The 19,093-nt window shown below is 36.6% G+C and overlaps 1 protein-coding gene across 2 annotated transcripts in view; it reads right to left on the reverse strand.

The window, feature by feature from the left end:
* Positions 1-19,093, reverse strand: part of DMXL1 (Dmx like 1) — a 154,375-nt gene that overhangs the window by 46,978 nt on the left and 88,304 nt on the right. For both annotated transcript variants that reach the window (XM_054714973.1, XM_054714972.1), the window contains exons 29-32: positions 11,977-12,155; positions 6,640-6,782; positions 3,002-3,087; positions 51-252 (exon numbers count right to left, since the gene is read on the reverse strand). In XM_054714973.1, the coding sequence (XP_054570948.1) occupies positions 51-252; positions 3,002-3,087; positions 6,640-6,782; positions 11,977-12,155 (610 nt within the window). The remainder of the gene's footprint in view (positions 1-50; positions 253-3,001; positions 3,088-6,639; positions 6,783-11,976; positions 12,156-19,093) is intronic.

Below are 19,093 nucleotides of genomic sequence, written 5' to 3' on the forward strand. Positions count from 1 at the left end.
TTGATTTAGTAAAACTCATACTTAAAAACAATATCCATAGGAAAACCTACTTGAAAGGAGTATTTGTAGGTTCCAGCAAAGCTTTGTGGCGGAGAATTGCAGGACCTGCAGACAAACTCTCTTCAGAAGTATAACTTGCAATATAGTTTTGAGGGGGCCCACCATGGACTTCAAGTCGTCGGAGAAGAACTTGCTCCCAACATTGAAGAGTTTTTAGAACTGCGTGACAAAGTGGTGAACTAACAGGAAGCTCTAAAATGAGAAAATAAAATTGACCCGCATTTATCTTCTGTAGTAAAATGCTATATTCAACTGTAAGAATGACTGAGATATTAACACCCATTTTGTCAGAGGTGATGTGAAAGAGGAGGGCATAGAATTCTAGAATATAAATAAAAGGGTACCACTCGGCTGGTGTAGCTAAATGGTTGAGCATCAATCTCTGAACTGGAAGGCCAGCGTTCGATTCCTGGTCAGCACACATGCCCAGGTTACAGGCTTGATCCCTATTAGGGAGCATGCAAGAGGCAACTGATCAATGATTTTCATCATTGATGTTTCTATCTCTCTCTCCCTCTCCCTTCCTCTCTAAAAGCAATAAAAAAAAAGTATTTTAAAAAAGGATATCATAAATCTGTGTAACATTTCAACATAATTAGGTGGCCAAGGACAACAACAAAAAATGGGCAATCTAAGTCAAAATTACATCAAAGATTTACAACTACTACTTGGAATAATATTTATGATGTGACTTAAATGACTGCTATGTCAATTACTGCTTTTGACTTTAATTTCACATAAAAAAATTTACCTGAATATTATAAAACTACCTAGAGGTCCGGTGCATGAAATTCGTGCATGGAGGGGGGTGTCCCTCAGCCCAGCCTGCAGCCTCTCCAATCTGGGATCCTGGTAGGATCGGGCCTAAACGGGCAGTCGGACATCCCTCTCAAAATCCAGGACTGCTGGCTCCAAACTACTCACCTGCCTGCCTTCCTGATTGCCCCATCCCTCTCACAATCCAGAATGTCCGACTGCCCATTTAGGCCCAGTAGGACCGGGCCTAAACGGGCAGTCCGACATCCCTCTCACAATCCAGGACTGCTGGCTGCCAACTGCTCGCCTGCCTGCCTTCCTGATTGCCCCTAACCACTTCTGCCTGCCAGCCTGATCACCCCCTAACCACTTCCCTGCCAGCCTGATTGATGCCTAACTGCTCCCCTGCCAGCCTGTTTGCCCCTAACTGTCCTCCCCTGCAGGCCTGATCACCCCTAACTGCCCTCCCCTGCAGGCCTGGTCAACCCTAACTGCCCTCCCCTGCAGGCCTGGTCACCACTAACTGCCCTCCCTTGCAGGCCTGGTCCCCCCCAACTGCTCCCCACTGCAGGACTGGGTCCCCCCCCAACTGCTCTCCACTGCAGGCCTGGGTCCCCCCGCAACTGCCCTTCCCTGCAGGCCCGGTCACCCCCAACTTCCCCCCTCAGCTGGCCTGGTCACCCCTAACTGCCCTCCCCTGCAGGTTTGATCGCCCCAAACTGCCCTCCCTTGCAGGCCTGGTCCCTCCCAACTGCCCTCCCCTACTGGCCATCTTGCGGTGGCCATCTTGTGTCCACATAGGGGCAGGATCTTTGATCAAATGGGGGCAGCCATATTATGTGTTGGAGTGATGGTCAATCTGCATATTACTCTTTTATTATATAGGATAGAGGCCTGGTGCATGGGTGGGGGCCAGCTGGTTTGCCCTGAAGGGTGTCCTAGATCAGGGTGGGGGTTCCCTTGGGGCGTGGGTCGGCCTGGGCAAGGGGCCTGTGGTGGTTTGCAGGCCAGCCATGCTCCCCGGCAACCCAAGTGGAGGCCTGGGATTTATTTATCTTCTACAATTGAAACTTTGTAGCCTGGAGTGGAGCCAAGACACCTGCTTGCTCCGTGGCAGCAGCCATTTCTGTTGGGATTTATGTATCTTCTATAATTGAAACTTTGTAGCCTGGAGCGGAGGCCAAGGCAGGCCAGAGCTTCAGAAGCTTGGCTTCCTCCATCGCTGGGGGCAACCCTAGCCTCCTGCTCTTTCCAGCTCCATGGCTGCCGCCATCTATGTTTGGATTTATTTATCTTCTATCATTGAAACGTTGCAGCCTTGAGTGGAGGCCTAGGCTGGCAAGGGCAGGCGGAAAGCTTGGCTTCCTCCATTGCCGGGGAAACCCAAACCTCCCTGCTGCTATCTGTGGCTGCAGCCATCTTGGTTGGGTTTATTTGCATATTCACTCCTAATTGGTTGGGGCGTGGCTTGTGGGTAGAGTGGAGGTACAGTCAATTTACATATTACTCTTTTATTAGATAGGATTAAATACAGATCACAGATGAACCACTTGGTATCCTAACATGCCTCTTTCTTTCCTATACTACGTTTCCTCACTTGGAGTTAATCACTAACTTTTCGCATTTACTTAGTTTTCTATGTGTCTACCACTATTAAATCTCCCAATATCTCAGCTATGCTATAAATACAGTCTCAATAAAGTCAATCACTCAGATATAAATACAGTCTCAATAAAGTCAATCACATCAGGTTCAAATTCTCTGCTTTCCTGAACTCCTAAGAGCACTAACAAGGTGACAGACATATCTATATATGGTTGGTTTAGTTAACAGAAACCTATCTTCTACAATAGGAAGTTATTTAACTTTTTCTCCATTATTTGAAAAAATACAAAACAGTAAATCAAAAGCAATGGCAATATTAATTCATGTTAAAATATTTTTTAGCCCAGCTGGTGTGGCTCAGTGGTTGAGCGTCAGACCATGCACCAAGAGGTTACCAGTTTGATTTCCAGTGAGGGCACATGCTTAGGTTGCAGGCTTGATCCCCAGAAGGGGGCATGCAGGAGGCAGCCAATCGATGTTGATCTCTCATCAATGTTTCTCTCTCTCTCTCTTCCTCTCTCTAAAAAAAGAATAAAAACATATTTTAAAAAACAAATAAATAAAATAAAATATTTTTTACCTGCAAGATCATGACCTGCAAACGGATAGAAAGTCTTCAAGTTGTTGAGTACCAATTGCACCATTGCCAAGCGCATCAATGACCAACTAAAAATAAAGCAACAATAGATCTGTTAATTTTCACTCAGGGATTTAGAAGAGTACACCACTCTCTGACCCAACAATTCCACTACTAGTAATTTATCCTGATTATATACTTCCACAAAAACAAAAACAAAACACATATGCATGTAGTACTCAAGTCTGCATTATCTACAATAGCAAAAGACTAGAAACAATCAAATTATCCATCAAGAGAGTACTGGTTAAATATCTAAAGTTTTGAAAAACAGAATATTAGGGTAGCCATTTTGAATACGTTAAGTGCCCAGCCTGTTTTGTCTTCCAGAGGGAAAGTATAGTGTCAGTCACTGGTAACTGACAGGGCCTTAATGTGTTAAAGAATGAAGAAGGATCTCTAAGTGTTAATATGGTGTGAACTCCAGTATATATTGACAAATAAAAAGTTATAGAACACTACATATAGTATGCTACCTAAAGGGGAAATACAAGATTTCACATGTACACACACATGCTAAATTCTGCAAACAAAAAAATAAGCCAGAAACTGGAGGTTGTAGAAGAGAAATTAGCTGGAAGAGAGAAATGGTGAGACTTCTGATTTCACATTTTTATAGTTTTATGTTTTTATTTAAAAATATTTCAGCTACTCTTTTTTTTTTAAAATATATTTTATTGATTTTTTACAGAGAGGAGAGAGGGATAGAGAGTTAGAAACATCGATGAGAGAGAAACATCGATCAGCTGCCTCTTGCACACCCCCCACTGGGGATGTGCCCGCAACCAAGGTACATGCCCTTGACCGGAATCGAACCCGGGACCCTTGAGTCCGCAGGCCGACGCTCTATCCACTGAGCCAAACCGGTTTCGGCTCAGCTACTCTTTTATTTCAAGTGACACATTTATTTCTTAGAGTAATGGCTTTTTATTTCTTTAAGCTGTGGTAAAATAAATCATAAATTTATCATCTTAACTATTATCAAGCATACAGTTCAGTCGCATTAAATACTTATTTATATTGTTGTGCAACCATCTATTTCCAGAATCCTCCTCATCTTGTAAAACTGAAACTCTATATCCACTGAGCAACAATTCTCCATTTCCAACTTCTCCTAGCTCCTGGAACCACCATTCTATTTTCTGTCTATGAATTTGATTACCCATGTTAATATTTCATATGAGATAAGTGGAATTATACAGTATTTTTCTTTTTGTGGTTTAATTTGCTTAGCATAATGTTGTTGAGATACATCCATGTCATAGTAACATGTATCAGAATTTCTGTACTTTTAAAGGTTGAATAATATTCAATTGTACATCTATATCACATTTTGTTTATGCATTCACCTGTTGATAGATACTCAGGTTGCTTCTACCCCACTGGCTATTATGAATAATGTTGTTATGAACACGGGTGTACAAATACCTGTTTAATAACCTGCTTTGTATTCTTTTGGGTATATACCCAGGAGTCAAATTGATGGATCATATGATAATTCTATTTTTAATTTTTGAGGAACTGTCATACTGTTTTCCATGATGGTTGCACCATTTTACTTTCCCACCAACATTGCATAGGATTCCAGTTTCTATGTACCCTTGCAAACACTTTTATTTTCTGGATGTGTTTTTTTCCTATAGTAGCCATCTCAGTGGGTGTGAGATCATCTTTCATAGTGATTTTGACTTCCATTTCCCTACTGATTAGCTAGAGTGAGCATTTTTTTCATGTGCTTTTCAATAAAGGAGTACTTCATTGGTCATTTGTATAACTTTTTTGGGAAAATGTCTATTCTAATCATTTGCTGATTTTTAATTGGGTTGAGCTTTTGTTGCTGAGTTACACAATTTGATTTTTGAGCCATGTTAATATTTCATATATTAAAAAATTAGATAAACAGGAAATAAAAGCAAGATAACAAGTATACCAGCACTCCTACATATAAGAATAATACTCATTGAGGGTGAATGTTTTGAACATTTATGATTCTTATCATATATGGAAATCATTTTTAAAACAATGATCACTGACATGTTAGCATACTAGTGTTCACTAAAAGACATTAGATTTTCTAGGATAAAACAGTGGGATTTATTTATATTAGGGAACAAAGGATAAAGAATAATCTGATAGCAACATTTCTGAGGACTAAATAAAAGTATAGGTCATCTATGGAATTATTAAGAGAAGGAATTTACCAATTTCAATTAAAGAAATCTAAATTAAATGTTATACGAGGTGTACCAGTTAATAATGCAGATTTTTTTTCAATAGATGGAGTTACACATGTTGATAAATATGCGATTTGATACGTATGTTATTTTGTTGTATTGACAAGCTTCAAAACTTCATATGTCAATTTTCTGAAGGTGTTAACATCATAGTTATTTTTACACTTAAAAATGTTGAATTTCGTGCCAAAAAACAGCATTTGCGGGAAGTTTTAATTCATTACTTTATTTTGAAGAAAAAGTTATCGTATACTTCGGGAAGCTTATGTGAATATGCTCCATCTCAAGATACTTGTGAACGCTGGTTTAAACGCTTTAAAAGTAATGATTTCGATGTGAAAGACAAAGAACATCCAGGTCAACTGAAAAAGTTTGAAGACCAACAATTACAAGCATTATTGGATGAAGATGTGTGCCAAACTCAAAAACAACTTGCAGAAAGATTAAATGTTGCTCAGTAAACAATTTCCAATCATTTACAAGCAATGGGAAAGATATTAAAGGAAGGAAAATGGGTGCCACATCAACTGAACAAAAGACAAATGGAAAACCGAAAAGTCATCAGTAAAATGTTGCTTCAATGGCATGAAAGAAAGTCTTTTTCGCATTGAATTGTGACTGGCAATGAAAAGTGGATTTTGAGAATCCCAAACGCACAAAATCATGGGTTGATCCAGGTCAACCATCAACATCGACTGCAAGGCCAAATCGCTTCGGAAAGAAGACAATGCTCTGCGTTTGGTGGGATCAGGAAGATGTGGTATATTATGAGCTTCTAAAATCAGGTGAAACCGTTAATACCGATCACTACTGACAACAAATAACCAATTTGAACCATGCTTTGATCATGAAACGACCAGAATGTTCCAGAAGACACGGCAAAGTAATTTTTCACCATCACACACTTCAAAACCAGTTAAAGACACATTAAAAGATCTTGCCTGAGAAATATTAATCCACCTGCCGTATTCACCAGACCTTGCTCCTTCGATTACCACTTGTTCCGATCGATGGCATATGCACTGTCTGAGCAGCACTTAAAAACATACGAAGAAGTGGAAAATTGGATCTCTGAATGGTTTGCCTCAAAACAAGAAAAGTTCTATTGGGACAGTACCCACAAATTACCTGAAAGATGGGGGAAATGTATAGCTAGTGATGGATGTTACTTTGAATAAAGCACTTTTGATGTTTCTCTTGAAATTATGTTTTCTTTGATTATAAAATCCGCATTATTAACTGGTACACCTAGTAAGTCCTAAGCCACTAGTTTCACATGTACTATTTTCAAAAATATCATATATGACATCATTTTTTTTAAAAAGCTTAACATTAAGTATCCCATACCTGTATGAATTTGAATTAGAATGCTCTTGGAGATGAAAATCTGAAGCTGAAACATCATTATCATCATCATAATCATCATCATCATCACTGTCCACACTCTCCTCTGAATCATATTCTCTACTTAGGGAAGGGGGTAAAAAAGGCTAAAATAAAAAAGTTACAGAATTGACCATGAACTATCTGATTTAATACTTTGAATTACATAGTCCAATATTAGCAATTTATCCCATTTTCAGATATTTTGTTATAAGAAGTAAAACCAGCATTTGATGTTTTCCATTGATTTCTAGAGAGTGGAAGGGAGGAAGAAGGGGGGGGGGGAGAGAGAGAGAGAGAGAGAGAGAGAGAGAGAGAGAGAAATCAATGTGAGAGAGATACATTGATTGGTTGTCTCCTGAATGTGCCTCTACCAGGGCTGGGGAATTTGCAACTGAGGTACTTGCCCTTGACTGTGAATCGAACCCATGGCCAATGCTCTAACCATTGAGAAAAACCAGCCAGAGCTGCTTCTTTTTGCTTGATATTCTATGCCTTTGACATCACTTTACACAATTTCCTTACTTATTCATCCATTCAACAAAATTTTATCAGGTATCTTACTGTGTTAAAAAAAAAGCATCCTATACAATAAAAGGCTAATATGCAAATTGACTGAACAGCAGAACAACCAGTCGCTAAGATATGCACTGACCACCAGGGGGCAGACACTCAACGCAGGAGCTAACCCCTGGTGGTCAGTGCACTCCCACAGTGGGAGCACCGCTCAGCCAGAAGCTGGGCTCATGGCTGGCGAGCGCAGTGGTGGTGGCGAGAGCCTCTCCTGCCTCCACTGCAGCGCTAAGGACCCCTCGGAGGACATCCCCCAAGGGGTCCCAGACTGTTAGAGGGCACAGGCCGGGCTGAGGGATACCTCCACACCCAATGCACGAATGTTGTGCACCAGGCCTCTAGTACTTGATATAAAAATGTTTAAGATATGTACATAATCATTGCTGTCACAGAGCTTATAATTTAATGGAAAAAAAATAGGTAAATAGTAGAAAGCTAAGTACAACTTGCATTTATAGAGTGTAATGGAGTGTCACCAATTAGTTTTAAGTAGAGGACAGGTAATAAGATTTATGTCTTAATAACATTACCAACACCACTCACTCATGAAAGAAAAGTCAAATGGCAAGAGTAGAAATGGACACATCAGTAACTTAGGCAAGACTGGCAGTCTGCACACAAGTGTTAGTGATGGAGATGAAGAGAAATAACAGATTTATAGTGTATTTAGGGGAAAGCATTGACAAATTTGCTAATAAATCTGGAGAGCAAGAGAAATAGAGGAAAAATAGGATTTCTGGCTTGAGCAACTATAAAGATAAAGATGCTGCTTACTAAAACAAGAGGACTTTGATTGTTAAGAGAGGTGGTATTGGAGAAAATAACAAAACCCAAATCTTGAAGATCAAGATTCACAGGTCAGGTAGAAAAAGGACAAGAAAAGATACTATGAAGGAATTATTAGTAAGGTTAGGGGGGGAAAATAGGAGAAAGCGGCATCAGAGAATAAGAGTGAAGTATTTCAAAAAGAAGGAAATGGTCAGATGTGCTGAATATTGCTATGAGGTAAAATAAGATGATGATCAAGAAGTTTCAGTTATATTTGACAACATGTGTGCCACCTGAATCTCAAGAACAGCAGTTTCAGCAGGGTAGTTGTGTCAGATATCATACAATAGGTAAATATGAAAGGGATCTAAGATAATAAAAAGAAAATGTAGCCTCCTCCTTTCAAGTGGTTTCACTTCCTGTGGCTTCAATTACCTGTGATCAACTTCAGTTTGAAAATATGAAATAGAAAATTTAAAAAATAAAGAATTCCTAAGTTTTAAAATGCGTGCTGTTCTGACTAGCATGATGAAATCTTGCATTGCCCTGCTCTGTACCACCCAAGATGTGTATCAACCCTTTGTTCAGTGTGTCCATGCTATAAATGCTACCTGCCCAATATCACTAAGTAGCCATTTTGGTTTTCAGATAGACATTGTGGTATGGCAGTGCTTATGTTCAAATTACCTTATAGTAGCCTAATACTATGTCACAATGCCTACAATTCATCTCACATTATCCCATCAAGTAAGCATTGTATCATCTCACATCATCACAAGAAGGGTGAGTACAGTTATTAGATATTTTGAGAGAGGTACCACAGTTACATTCCTATTAGAGTTTATTGTAATTATAATTGTTCTATTTTATTATTAGTTATTGTTGTTAATCTCTTACAATGCCTAATTTATAAATTAATCTTTATCCTAGGTATGTATGTGTAGAAAATAACAAAATATATACAATTGCGCCTTGAACAACATGGATTTGCTTACACGCAGATTTTTACTAGATTCACATAGTTCAAGCCTGTGTTGTTCAAGGGTCAACTGTATTTTTGATCCGTGATTGGCAATTCACGTATGCAGCTGGCTGACTACAGTTGTGCGTGAAAATTTCAACTGTGTGTGTGTATGTGTGTGTGTAGTAAGGGGCTGGTACCTTCTCTGGATTCAGCCTTCCACTGGGGTCTTGGAACATATTCCCCACAGATAAGGACAACTACTGCATACAGTTTAGAAAAAGTTGAATAAGAATAGAAAGCAGAGTCTGGCCAGTATGGCTCAGTGGTTGAGCGTCAACCTGTGAACCAGGAGGTCACAGTTTTATTCCCAGTCAGGGCACATGCCCAGGTTGCAGGCTCAATCCCCAGCCGATCAATAATTCTCTCTCACCACTGATGTTTTTCTATTTCTGCCTGTTCCTTCCTCTCTGAAATCAATAAAAGCATATTTAAAAAAATAGAAAGCAGAGAAATGGAATAGCTAAAAAATTTGGGGGATTAAAGCAGGATTTGGAATGGGAAACAGGAGAGCACATTTCTGCCCTGATGGAAGGAGGCAATAGAGAGGAGAGAACTGAAGGCAAAGAGTATAGAAAAAAAGCAAACATGGGATTCAGAATAGAAATGGAGTCTTTGATAGGAAGGACTCTTCATAATAACAGGAGGAAAAAAGAAGATGAAAGGAAATCCAGTTACAGCTTCATGACAGGATGATAAAAAAGTTTTGTCTAATTCTATTTTTTAAAGACTTAAGAGATGAGGTCATCAATTAAGAATGAGAATGAAAGAGATGTGAGATGTTTGATATACAATCTTGGGTCTAGGGAAGCCTAATAAAGAAACATAGCAGGGAGGACAGAACTTCTGGAACAGCTGAGTAAAGAGGTTTGGTAAATCCTCTTCCCAAACAGCAATAATAAAATTGCATGAAATTGTGAAAAACAATCATTTAAAGATATTGGAAAGTGACCAAATGCATATAACACATCAAAAATATATAAGAAATACCTACTGAATCTCTGGTAAAACAGTCAGAATCTGGCATTTTAGCCAGGGGTTACCCTCATCCCCACCCCTGCCACTCTGTGGTACAATTGTTCTATCACGGCCAGAAGAGCAGTCTGTGAGGACTAAGAGCTCTGCTTCTTGGCCAAGGGAGGCTGACTTTAATAAAAATTCCATACTCAGTGGCACTGTCAAAAACAACAGATATCTCAGAAGTAAACATTTAGGGAAGGCTAACATCTCATCTACCCTGAGGCTGTGATACAGATTGGGGCAAGAGTAGACCAATCAGAAATTTAACAAGAAGATCCAGGTATAAGAAGAATATATTAATCAAGAACCCTATATCCAGCAATCTATGCTTCAAAAATGAAGATGAAACAAAGACATTCAATGAATAACTGACTGTGCAAATGTCCTTCTTTACAATGAAGCATAAAAGAGAAAAATAAAAATGGCTGCTTAACAGGCCAGGGGGACTGGTGTCAAGAGAAAATAAGCGAGATGTCAATTAATACAAGGAAATAAGGAGAACACGAAGAAGCTAAGGATATAAGGAATTTGTCTGATCACAGAAGATATATACAGGCAGTTCTTGCGTGGCATGTATTGCAGGAATGTAAAAATGTCTAAGCAAGCTGGAGCCATGCAAAGCAATCTCAATAATCAATGGAAAATTACAAGATTCTGTGACTATTAAAAATATTTGTCAAAACAAACTCTTAGGGTCAGCTAGGAAAATAAAAAATACTAAAAATAATATTTATTTTATACACTGCAAAGTGTTAGAAACATTGAGAATTAAAGTACTTTATATTTTTGAAAAAAAATTTATTGAGTACTTGCCTTCTAACAGTATAAAGCATCTTTTCTAATCTTGACAAACTGTCATAATCCTATCTAAGGCTGTATCAGCTTCCAACATTTTATGCTTTGTGCTTTCAATGTTGTGAAATATTACCCAGAGTTCCTTTAACAGGAAGGTGTTTTTTTTGTTTGTTTGTTTGTTTATTGCTCATTTCACTATCTCTGGAACATCTTCATCCTTTTGTCACATTTTCCTCATTTATGTTGCTAAGTTGGCCTTAACTAGATTTCTCTAGCTGCAGATCTAGAGTCTCATAAATAACAGTAAAGTCAATAATTCCAAAGTTAACTAGTAATTTTTATATAACTTTACATTTGATTTTAATTTTCACTTCTAGTACTATCACTTTTCATACTTTTTGTTGCCCTTTCATCAATGTTAGCCAATTCCCTCTTCTAATTATCCAATTTTATAAAATGTCACTTGGGGTTATAATGGGAGACAAGGAGGCAGGACACAACCCCTTTTCCTGTCTGTGTATGAACTGAACAATAGATACTAAATGACCAATCAACAGCACACTTTGAAAGAACTGCTATGATTAGTCACTGATCATGAGGTGCATCTGTTATTTTCATTATAATTCGTGAACTGAAAAGCTAGCAGGGAACTTTGTACTTGATGTAATTACTCACATTTAATATACTGTGTTAACTTAAACTTGAATCATGTTGTTGAAGGGCTAATGTTATTTAATTAAACAGATGAAAATTTGTGTATATCAACCAATGCAGGACTGCCTGTAATATAGAAAAAAAAATGAGAATATGGATGGCAGTTTAACTTCTGACGGTCTTGATTCCTTAATTACTACCAAGTACATTGGTATTAAGGTGTTAACTAATTTATCTTTTCATCTTAATAAGAACTTCATATAAATGTAAAAAATCATAACTTAGCAAGGAACTGCCTTAAAAACTGGTTGGAAAATATTTGTTTTCTGGGGGGAATGTAGCCTGATAAAATGAAAATTTTCTAAACCACAGTAGGAAAACATTTGGAAGCACCAACAATTACACTTATTGTAAACACTTTCATTTCCACTTAACTGCGCAAATATTGTTCTGGACAGCACTTTTATTACCTTGGCTATGAAATAGTCCCAGATACTGAGCTCAGGTGGGATGAACTTCTCTTTGACTGTCAACGACTCCTGACTTACTGGCGGTGAGGAAGAGGTTGCTGGGGTAGATTCTCTGCCAGACACTTTTGATGGCCTAAAACGTGTGTTCTGTTTCTCTCCTTCTTCCACTAGAGAAGAAACTAATAAGAACAAAGTAAAGTATTATTAAGTAAGTATTACTTTCATTGTATAAGACCTAAGGCTAACTATAAATAAGTACACACACAAAACTGAGATTCTTATTATGATAGTAAGGTAAGAAAATTGATAGAGGAAGTGAGACAAAAACTACCTTGAATTTATCTCACTCTCTGTTGACTCATGCATTGTATATGTAGGTGGTAGGATGTAATATCTGCTTGTAAATGAGGCCCCACATGATAGGAAATTATCTACATTGTTGTTTTGTTTTTTTTTAAGAACATCATGGTAACAAAAAAGAATATCATGGGATGTCAATGTTAATTAAAGGCAACAACTCAGGAGATTCTTCAGTAATCACTGGCCTTTTATCTACATATAAAACTACATTTTCAATGAAAATTAAAAAATTCAAACACATAACTATTTAATTAAACTGACTCAGACGTTTAGAAATGGTTTGAAATGTAATTTTCTAGTCAATGAAATAACAAAGAGGTAGAATATGTAATCTCTATTGTTTTAACTTCAAAACACTTAACAGTTAGTATTCTTTTAGTATTTTACCTTAGAATATTAAGGGAATTAGCATAGAAAAGCAAGTTATGCAAATCTTTAATGAACACTAAGTCACATATACAAATCACCAGTGAAGAATCAAGGATCTCCTAGACACAGGCATGATCTGATAGGCAAACACCACACCACATTAAGGCACTTCAATATTCTCCTTCAATGGTTCCAGTGAGCATGTATTTACCTCCCAAATGAATGCAATAATTGTGCTGTAATAAATTTTGTCTTATTGTCTGAAGCTACTTGGCTTGCATAAACAGCATGCTCATGCATTATATCAAGCAACAGCCAAGCTCAGTTTAACAGAAAAATTTAGTTATTTTAGAAAAAGGAAATTAAGTTAAATAAAATTAATATTCTAAGACATGGCTAAAAAGTGGTATGATTATTACATAATCTTTCAAAAGGCTTTAAAGGGAACTATTAAATTAAATGTATAATTTTTCTCTGTTCTTATTAGTAATTGATAATTAACAATCACCTTTCCAATATACCTGTTGCATACATTTACATATATTCTAAAACTTAAACAGTGATTTATCCAAATTCTCATTAGGTAAAATATTCAGGATATAAACGTATTTTTTTTACTTTTCAAATAATTGCTACGGTTTAACATAAATTTATAATTTAACTTTAACATTATTATTTTGCCTTTGTTTTTAAATTATTAGATGGCTTCATAAAAGCTTTGGAGATCTCTGGAAAATAAAATTTTCAAACAATGCTAAATTAATAAACGTCATAAAAATGTAGATTTTTTAAAAAACAAAACATAAGAGGGTTTTTAAAATGAGAAAACATTTTAAGTTATAGTCTGTGAACCCAGACAGATGACATGAAAATAAGAGATTAACCATACTCGGGGGAAATATTTAAAATTACAGACTCAATCCCAGAAGTATAGAACTATTTATCAAAATACTATTAATAAACAAAGACAATAGGGGGGAACATGACAAACATGTTCACATTACTGAATGTTATACTATCTGAAATGCTATAAAAAAATAACCTGAATGATGCCTCCTAGCAAACAAATGGTCTATAACTTGTCATTAGGGTAGATGCTCCCTCTTCACCCTCAATTTGCAGCAGGACCTAAAATAATTTTATATTTAAATCACGTTGGGTTAGAGTGGTTATGAAACTTAAGGGCAGCAATAGAAACTATTTGGCTATTGAGTATTCACTGCTTCTTTTTGAAAATGCTAATAAATAAATATCAAAAACTTCTGCCATTCCTTGTTTAAAAACTAATGCTATTGTTCCATTATTAACGGGGTAAATGGCTACTTTACTAGTAATAGAAGAAAAAAATTAGTATTAGGGAGAAGTAAAAAAGAACTTTAGATACAGAACTTATGAATTCAAAAAATAAATTTCTTAGTTGCTTTGGATTCACAGAATGTACTTTTGAAAAGTGGGCTTCCATGACCAGACTGGACTGAACATACAAGAAGCCCTATCTTCATCCTTAACACATTCTGCAGTGTTTTCCTTAGAATTATGGAAGTAACATGCAAAAGAATTTGAAACAAAAATGGAGAATGGTTGAGGCTACATATAAGGAATGGACATGGGAGATACAAAGAAGTGAGAAAGAATGTTTTTTTATTGTTAAGTTCTTCTGTACTGCTGAATTTTACCACATACTTATACTGCTTTCATCAAAATTAAAACATAAGGAAGGCTAATAAGTTAACACTTTTCCTGGTTATTATTTTAAATAAAATCAGCTCTAGCCGGTGTGGCTTAGTGGATAGAGTACTGGCCTGCGGACTAAAGAGCCCTGGGTTTGATTGCGGTCAAGAGAACATACTTCGGTTGATCTCCCCCTTGTACACATGCATATAAACCTAACCAATGGACACAGACACCAGGAGGGTGAGGGCATGAGTGGGGGGATGGGAGGGCAATGGGGGAATAAGGACACATATGTGATACCTCAATCAATAAAGAAAAAAAAAGAGCACATACTTCGGTTTCAGGCTCTTCCCCAGCCTGGACCCTTGTTGGATGCGTGCAGAGGCAACCAATTGATGTGTTTCTCTCACATCGATATTTCTCTCTGTCATTCCCTCTCTCTAAAAATCAATGGAAAAATATCCTCAGGTGAGGATTAAAAAAATTAAATCAGAAACAGCAAAATTAATATTCTGAACCTAGACTTAAATGTTATTTCTTTCAAAAACTGACCTCAAATTAACCAGCAGAACCATATCATTCTCCACTTCTCAATCTAAGGCACCCCTATCCATAAGGCTATTCATGAGTATGCCAGAGTGTGCATAAAGCTTCAGGAGGCATATATCCTGGACCTTCAAATTTAGCTCCAAATTAATTTTTTGGAGGGGAGGTGGAGTTAAATAACTTAGTTGATGATTTAAAACATTTTATGTTGAAAGCAACAGATATGGAGAAGATAAAAGTCATATAAATTTAAAATAAAATATATTTCCTCCCTTCAGCAAGGTAATTCAGTCTAAGAGGTCTCCTAAGAGGAATATATTCATTCTCCTTTATCATTTGGGGTGTGAGTACTACAAATGTATGTGAACATAAATTAAGTATAAAACAAATTCTCAAAATTCTATATAAAACATGATTTTACAAGTAAACTTCAAATGTTCATAAAAGGAAAAGACAAAATCAGGAGATTAAATAAGCAGTGAATTTAAGGTACTTCTTAATCTTCAAAGAATAAAATTAATGATAAGATAAAGTCTGGCAGGTGATATTATCAGATTTTACAAAGACTATTGACTCTCAAGATCTTCCTAGGACCAATACTTCACACAGTACCTTGAACCTGCTTCATAAATGTCCATAAAAATGAACTGATGAATGTCTTAACAGAAAGCAGTGATCTGTGTCTCCAAACCACAGAGCAAGGTAGTCTCCAATGCAGTTGGTGTCAAAATGGTTCATTGAAATGTGGAAGGAAAATATTCAGGTTTATTTTTTTAATAAGTACAAGTGGGGAAGGAGAAAGCAAAGAAGAGAAAAGGGTAAGAAGGGAAGAGAGAAAAGAAGAGAGGAGTGGTGTAGAAGAAAGAGAAGGGAGTTGAGGGAAAGAAGAAGGCACAAGGGGAAGGAAGAAGGAAAAGGGCAGGCAGAAGTCAAGAGAAGGGAAGAAGAAAATAAAAATTGTCACTGTTTAATATCTGGATCGACAACAGTACATGTTATTTATAGATAAATAATGTACATATCTTGGGGTTTTGCTCAAGCATGTTTCAAGGAGAGGGTTATGCAATTTAAAAAATCTGGAGATAACTGCCCTCAAGTGCTCCTTTTCAATCACCCTGCTGGCTAAAATATGGTTCTGTCTGTAGGATTTCAGCTCAAACTCAACAGACTTATTAAAAATTTGAATGGAGTATATACATGGTGGGGTAAAGTAGGTTTATAGTTGTTCGTATGCAAAATAATATAATAATTCATAACAAGAATAAACTCTGTGTTTCATGTACTCACAAATGTAAACCTACTTTTGCACCACCCTGTCTATACAATGGAATATTATTCAGGTGTACAAAAGAAGAAAATCCTGCCACATGTTAAAACACAGATGAACCTTGAGGACATTATGCTAAGTGAAAAAAGACAGTCACAAAAAGGCAAATATTATAAGACTCCCCTATATGAAGTAACTAAAGTAGTCAAATTTATGGAAACAGAAAGTAGAGTGGTGGTTACCAGGGGATGGTGAAAGGGAAAAGGGGAAGTTTTTGTTTAATGGGTATAAAGTTTCAAATTTGTAAAATGAAAAAGTTCTGGAGATTTGTTTCACAGCAATGTGAAAGTACTTATTACTACTGAACTGTACACAAATAGTTTAGATAGTATATTTTATGTGTTTTTGACCACATTATAGGTTTATAATAAAGAAAATACATTAAAGCTATTTTGGTGCAGTACTTAGGACCGCCAGAAATATATTAGAAAATGGGATTAGACATAGAGATCACATGCTTAATCTCAGTAAAAGTGAGGGAGTCTAGGTAAGAGCTGAGATGTTTCATAAAAAAATATTTATCTGAAAAATTTTACACGTGCATGACTTAGTGTTTTTTTAATCTTCTATGTTTTCTCTACCTTTATTATCTAAGTATTTGCCTTTCCCATTAGTTATGAAATAAATCTAATGCTTTAAAAACTTTAAAATTTATACCATATGACCCTCAATGAAAAGTCTGTCCAAGGATTCTAACCAAAAAATATATTCCCTTTTCCAGTAAAACTAGTTATTTTGCAGTGCAGCAGATAATTACAAGTGTTTGGCATATTCAACTGTTTTCAATAGCTGATTTTATTTTATACTAGAGGCCTGGTGCATGAAAATTCATGCACTGGAGGGGGGTCCCTAAGGCTGTCCTGCCCCCTCTCACAGTCCGGGAGTCCACAGGGCGGGAGACAACCTGGTGATCAGGGAAAGGCAACGCCCCCACCACACCTCTGCTGCTGCCTCTGCCAGCAGCACGAGCCTTGGCTGGCCCTGGTTACCTGAACCTCGAGTGGCCCTGGGCGGCTGGGCAGCCACCATCCAAGGCTTGCCTGCACCTTGGGCTGGCCCTGGGCAGCTGGGGGGCTGAGGGGACTGGGGGACTGCGGAGGCAGGCGTACAGGGTGGGCCGTGCCGTGCCATGTGCTTGCTGCCCCAGTGGGGCTGAGGGGACTGGGCTCTGCCATATTTGAGGGTGTGGCAGTCAATTAGCATATTCCCTCCTCATTGGCTTTGGGTGCCGCCATCTTTGTGAGGGTGTGGCAGTCAATTAGCATATTCCCTTTTTATTAGATAGGATTGTAAATATACTGATGTACAGACATTAAATACTGAATACACAACTTTTATTTTATACAAATAAAATGGGAAAAAGCAAAACATCTATATTTTCTGATCTGTATTTAATATAAATAACCAAATGCCAAAAATATACTTTAAAATATCCAGAACATCATTAGCAGTCTTGTGGTAAAAATGAAAAAAATAACATGCTTACTGCAAATACTCATTTTATATTTCATTCTCAATTTTGAGACATTAAAATCATTACTGTAAATTTATCGAGATAAACAATTCACAATTCTTATAATTGCAAATATTATAACAAAATACAAAAAAACTTTAAATATTTTTATTTGCTATAAAATATGCAATGAAAAGCAAAAGTATGGATTTCTAACTGTTACCAGAAAAAAACTTAATTTTTAAAAATTTCTATTGCTCAGTTGATGGTCTACTTTGAAAATTAACCTTAATAACAAAATAATTCAGAACACCATGAACATATACCTGCACTATAATTTTAATTAATTAGAAAATAATAAATACTTCATTAACATATAATTGAAGTCTGCAAAGCAAATTAAACTTATTTTAAAAATACATTACTGATATACATTAACATGTTTGTTAAGAATTTTGCCTGCCAAGCTAACATCTAATAAAAGTCATCTATCATTTTCTTATATTACAAAGTTTAAGTCATAATTCAATTTTTAAGTCAATAAAAGAATTAGTACACTGACTGTATAATAAACATGTAGAGAGAAATATAATTTAGTTTATGAGACCATTATTTCAAAGAAAATTAAAATGAAGATTTATACCAGAACAAGAAAATTGTGACTTTTAAATTACTGTCATAGTACTAAGTTTATGAAAACACTTTTTAAAACACAGATTTTTAGGGGTTCCAAGCATTTATTTCATTTTGAATATACCATACTTTGACACTGATTAAGCTGTCAGGAAAATGAAATACTCCATAGACTTGTCAGTTTTCCTTTCGCCAAATTTATATAGTAAAAATTTAAAAATATATTAATTTTTGCTGCACTCAGAACAATTTTTCTAAAACACATTATTTTATACGCTTGGTCAACAATGTATACTGAATGTATGTGCAATTAGACACTTGGGACATTATAATTATGTTTAACAGTAATTCAAACCTGCATGACTGCTTACTTACAACCTAAAATGTATCAGGCTGCTGTGCTGCTTCAGTTAGTGAGTTTTCAGAACAACATAATATTGCCTTCAAAAACAGAGATTTCAGAACTCTGCCTTATATTGAAAGCCACTCATACTTGTTTCTTGTTTTGGTTGAATTTCTGTTCTCAGATTTTCTCTCTCCTACTGTCAGTTGATCTGCTTCACTGGACTGCTGCTTCTAATTACTATCTACTGTTTTTACTTCTTCCCCCTTTATCTCTGTTTTTCTACTTCTTTCTTTCTTTTTCTACCCACTCCTTCTCAAACTAGATCAGCTTTGGAGCCATTAGGCCTTGGCTTCACTATTCAGTGAGTACCCCTATTTTCTGGTTAGCAAACTGATGAATCATATAATTC

Source organism: Eptesicus fuscus, chromosome 4, assembly GCF_027574615.1.
Source record: "Eptesicus fuscus isolate TK198812 chromosome 4, DD_ASM_mEF_20220401, whole genome shotgun sequence".
Classification (NCBI taxonomy): Eukaryota; Metazoa; Chordata; class Mammalia; order Chiroptera; family Vespertilionidae; genus Eptesicus; species Eptesicus fuscus.